This window comes from Octodon degus, unplaced genomic scaffold (assembly GCF_000260255.1).
Source record: "Octodon degus isolate 3935 unplaced genomic scaffold, OctDeg1.0 scaffold00016, whole genome shotgun sequence".
NCBI lineage: Eukaryota > Metazoa > Chordata > Mammalia > Rodentia > Octodontidae > Octodon > Octodon degus.
In genome coordinates this window covers 6794972-6799564 of record NW_004524592.1, presented here as the reverse complement: position 1 = coordinate 6799564, position 4593 = coordinate 6794972, and the positions used below count along the sequence as shown (strand labels likewise).

General features: G+C 35.8%; 1 protein-coding gene across 1 annotated transcript in view; it reads left to right on the top strand.

The window, feature by feature from the left end:
- The window catches only part of Unc80 (unc-80 homolog, NALCN channel complex subunit), a 270597-nt gene extending 269190 nt beyond the window's left edge, over window positions 1-1407 (top strand). Inside the window, exon 63 of the mRNA XM_004626714.2 lies at window positions 433-1407. Within this exon, the coding sequence (XP_004626771.1) occupies window positions 433-696 (264 nt within the window). The 3' untranslated portion in view covers window positions 697-1407. The remainder of the gene's footprint in view (window positions 1-432) is intronic.
- Window positions 1408-4593: the final 3186 nt, after the last annotated feature.

Genomic DNA, 4593 nt, shown 5'->3' with positions numbered 1-4593 from the left:
ATATGAATGAGACAGTTTCACAGCTGATTAAGAGGACAGTTTTGATAGTCAATACACTGTACATTGTTATCTTCTTAGTGGTTATCCATAGTACAAGAAGCCTATAGGATATTCTGTCCAAACACTGTTAGTACACCTCTTTCTTCTCATTGAATTAAGCGAAAGTAGCAAATTTTAAAAAGGGACAGAGATGTAGCTTAGCAGTACTGTACTGGTATAGTGTGCCAGATGTCCTGGACTCAATACCCAGCAGCACATACAACAACTGAGGCCTAGAAAGCTAGAAAGGTCTGTGTGAGATTTTACCTCTAACGAAGACTAAGAGGAAGACTAGCCTTCTGGTTCCATGTCCAGTTAAAAGCTACATAGTACATTTTGGTAGCATGCTACCTGTCCTGTCTGTGAATGACACTGTGACCCTTTTGATCACAGAGAGAGCCCTTCTCTGCTGAAGGAGAAAAGAAGGAGGAAACAGAAGCACAAGTTGCTGCCGCACACAGTCCCCTCCCTACTCAGCTCTCAGACCCTGATGACTTCACAGGCCTTGAGACGTCCAGCCTCCTACAGCATGGAGACACTGTCCTTCACATCAGTGAGGAAAATGGCACGGAGAACCCCCTGCTGTCCTGCCAGTTCCCTTGCACTCCCTCTGAGCTGGGGGAGGTGGATGTGACTCTCGATGAGTCTCATGTTTAGATGTGCCTCTTGTGAGCACTACAGGAGGAGAAAGACGTGGGAAGGATCGCCGCTGAAAGCTTCATACTTCTGCTTGAAAAAATGACTTACAAAATAGCATTTTACATGCAACGGAAGGCACAATCTGAAGAGATTTTGTTGCCAGTACATCTGATGTTTCACAAACGTCTTAACAATCAATGGCTAGAAGGATTTAGTTGGTGAAGGATTTAGTTGGTCCATAAAAACCAGGGAGAAGTAAAGGGAAAGAGCCATTGCATTGCACATTATGATTTAATAAGCCTTGCGCAGTTAAAATATATACTACTAAAGTGCTGCTTTCATGGAAATATTGACAAGTAATATATTCTAAAAAGAATGCAATTTTTGAGGCTGCTCACATACATCTCATGCAAATGTTTATTTTTATAGTTTCAAAAATTTTAAATTAGGTGTCTATATAAGTAGCAATTTACATAAAAACAATAAAGAAAATATTAGTTTGGTAAGACTAAATAACAAGCCTTCAGCCATTTGTGTTTGGGTCAATAATACAACCATTTAGGAGGACAAAAAATATGCTATTTTGAGCTATGGACTTTTCAGAATTTATTTTTCAATTGTTTGGACTGCATGTTGTAAATCAAAATGCTAATGCCATAAAATCACTTCATTTCATAATCAACCACTAGACAGAAAATATGCTAGAAATGCCCAGACATAAGTCCAAAGTAACAAGAACCTAGATATATATATATACAAGTATAAAACTAAATGTAAATACAATAGCTTGAAAGAGATGATACTTCTAGTCCTGACTACATCAATGCCAACATTAGGATTTAATGGGAAATGTGATTATTTCTCTCCAGATCTGTGCCTGTCCTTGAGGACATATTTTCATATATTAAAGTTAGTGGTAGAATTGGTTGAAAAAATTAACTCTCTCTCAGTAGTAAAAATATTCTTACGATCCTGGGGGCATTTATGTTTATGAGGAAAAAATATACAGTAAGCAGTTTCTTCATAGACATAGCAAGCTTGTATATCTTACAAATAGGCCTTTAACTTGAAGCTCAATTACTTCAAGAAGAGTAAGATTTATAAGGCCTGTGAGGCCAATATTTAGTAGATTATTGAAGGGCTGGGCATCATGTAGTCCAAAATAAATGTTCAAGGTTTTAACAGTTTACTTTAGAAAACTGTTATGTAACTACTATAAATTTACCTAAATTGGTATGGTTGTGGTGTGTGCGTGTATGTATGTTTTCCAGTCTTTAAGTAAAAGTTAAACTAAGACTTTGATTACAGTGAGATGATTTTAAAATATATTCTACATGGTTAAACTTTCACTTTAATGGCTGTGAAATGTACGTGTTTAGTCAGAGGATCCTGACTAAACCTACCATAATCATAAAGCAAAATTATTTTTTGTTAGAGTTGCTTATAGGGCTGGGCATGGTGGCAGATGACTGTAATCCAAGCACTTGGAAGGCTGAGGCACAGGGACTGCCATAAGCTCAAGGCCAGGCTGAGCTACATAGCAAGTTCAAGGCCAGCCTGAACTACATAGTGAGACCCTGTCTCAAAAAAAAAAAAAAATTATTAGGTAGGCGCTGTTTATATTGTGACTTACAATTTCAAATATAACTTGGGGTTATAGTCCCTTTCATTAAGAGAATGAAAAATATCAGTAAGTTAATGATAAAAAGAGTAAGATTTGAATTTTAAAATTCAAAAATTAAGGGGATAAATAGCCTCTTTTGTGTTTTATAACATTTTCATGTCATTTATACTTAGTGCTGAATTTTCAAGTGCAAAAGTAGAAATGTAAGTGGTTTTCTGGTTTTGCTATTTTCCTGTTAAAAATTATGCTGCTCAATTAGCATTAGAGGCCTTATGTTTGGTAATACAATTGTCTGGGCTACATGAGTCTCTATGTGTGTGCTATGACAGTTTCTTAATTCAAATCCTTTCTCTATATCAAATATTTATAAAGAGGCGAAAAACATTGTTAAATATCCAAGATGTACTGGGCTGTTTTGAACATGATTTCGCTGGTCTGTCTACCCTTTAGACTGACTCCTTCATTCTAGTGTATGGATGTCTGTTAAACTTTTTCAATAAGTAATACTGTACTTTGCAAAAAAAAAAAAAAAAAAACAAACAAATAGATAAATGATTAAAAGCAGAAAAAGAAGAAAGAAAGAAAGAAAAAAAAAAGAACAAACGAACGAACGAAAGAAAAGCTTCCACTCTGAGAAGCAAGGCCTTATAGAGTGGGAATGTTTTCAGACAGGGACTACTAAGATTTGCAAATGTGTGCATCTGTTCCATTTAAGATATCCTTAAACATGTTGAGTGTAATGTGTTACATGTTTATGTGTAATGGCTAAACTACCCATGTGTATGTGCATACGACTACCACAAGATGTATTCTCAGGAATACTGTTTCCTGGAGTTTGAAGGAATAACTTTAAAAATCAATAGTAGGGCAAGGTAAAGAAGAAAAATTCAAGATAATTGACAATCTTTTGTTAAGCTAAAAATATTATTGAGTACACAACTAAAAGCTAATTATTACAAATGAAAACTACAGTAGTGATAATAACTGATCATGTCTTAAGCCATGATGATTAATGATATTTACCTTATTCAGATAAAAAAAAAAGCAGGCACCCACTCCCATGTATCAAAAATTGGACTTGACAAAGAGGTTGCTTTTTCTGAAATTAACTTCTGAGAATGAAGTAGAACGAACATGTATCATCCATGATAGTGGGTGCAGATTTATACTATTCAGATTCAAACCCATTCAAATCCTGGATACAGAATTTTCTATAGCAAACATTTTGCTTTCATTTTTCAGTATTTGCTGCTTTCTAGAATTCTGTAAGGTATTTCATTCTTCTGAAAAGGAAATGACACTATGGTGTCAGAAGGCATAAACAGGCACATGGCATTGGTGAGGGAAAATCTGTGGTACCGGTGATCTCATTAGGCCTATTATACTGGCTGGGAGAAACCAGTTTGCTACTTCAAGCCTCTAAAAACACCTGAGACAGAAGGAAATATCTTCTCTTAGCATCTGGTCCTTTGGTGGGCAAAGCACTTTGTCCACTCTACTTCCCACTGCTGAGTTTTTTAGATTAAGAACAGCATTTATAAAAACACAGGGGAAAGGGTGGTAGGTGGAATAGAATTACAGTACAAAACATGAACTAAGATACACAGATATGGTAAAAGAGCACAGTCTCCAGAATTTGCTTTTATTATATTGAGTCATACTTTTGCCCTGTGACCTATTTCCCAATTGCACAGCCTGTGTCTTAGCAGTGAATGAAATGTCCCACTCCATTTACTGTAGTGGGTCTCAACGGCAGCATGTCAGAAGCAAACATTCATTTGACACTCAGGAGAATAAAACAAGCTGAGAACAGAATGTATTTGGAAAAGTTTAAGATAAATTTACTTATATTATTTTAGGATCATTTAGGATTACAGATCTATGTACCTCCATGATATTTTTTAATAGTCACTGTGACCACAGGATACAAGTACTTTATTAGCCATTTTATAGGCAAAAATGAAGGATTGACTACACAGCCAACTTCTCTCAGATGACTATGAAATCTTATGAATACTGAATGACCAAAGAGCATGGAAAAATGCATAATAAACACTGAAATGTTTATGAAAGATATTTATGAAAGATATTAAGACTTATGTGTTTGAATATGCACATATAATAAATCTAAAAACATTGACTATGCGTGTTTTATTTCTCACTATAGTGGATGGGTTGGCCCTGCCATATGCCTGTGTTAACACTTTGCTGTACCTCTTCAACCCCACAGGGCCTGAGATTGGCATCCAATTAAAGGTTACTGTCCAGTAAGGAACCTCCAGTTCATCTCT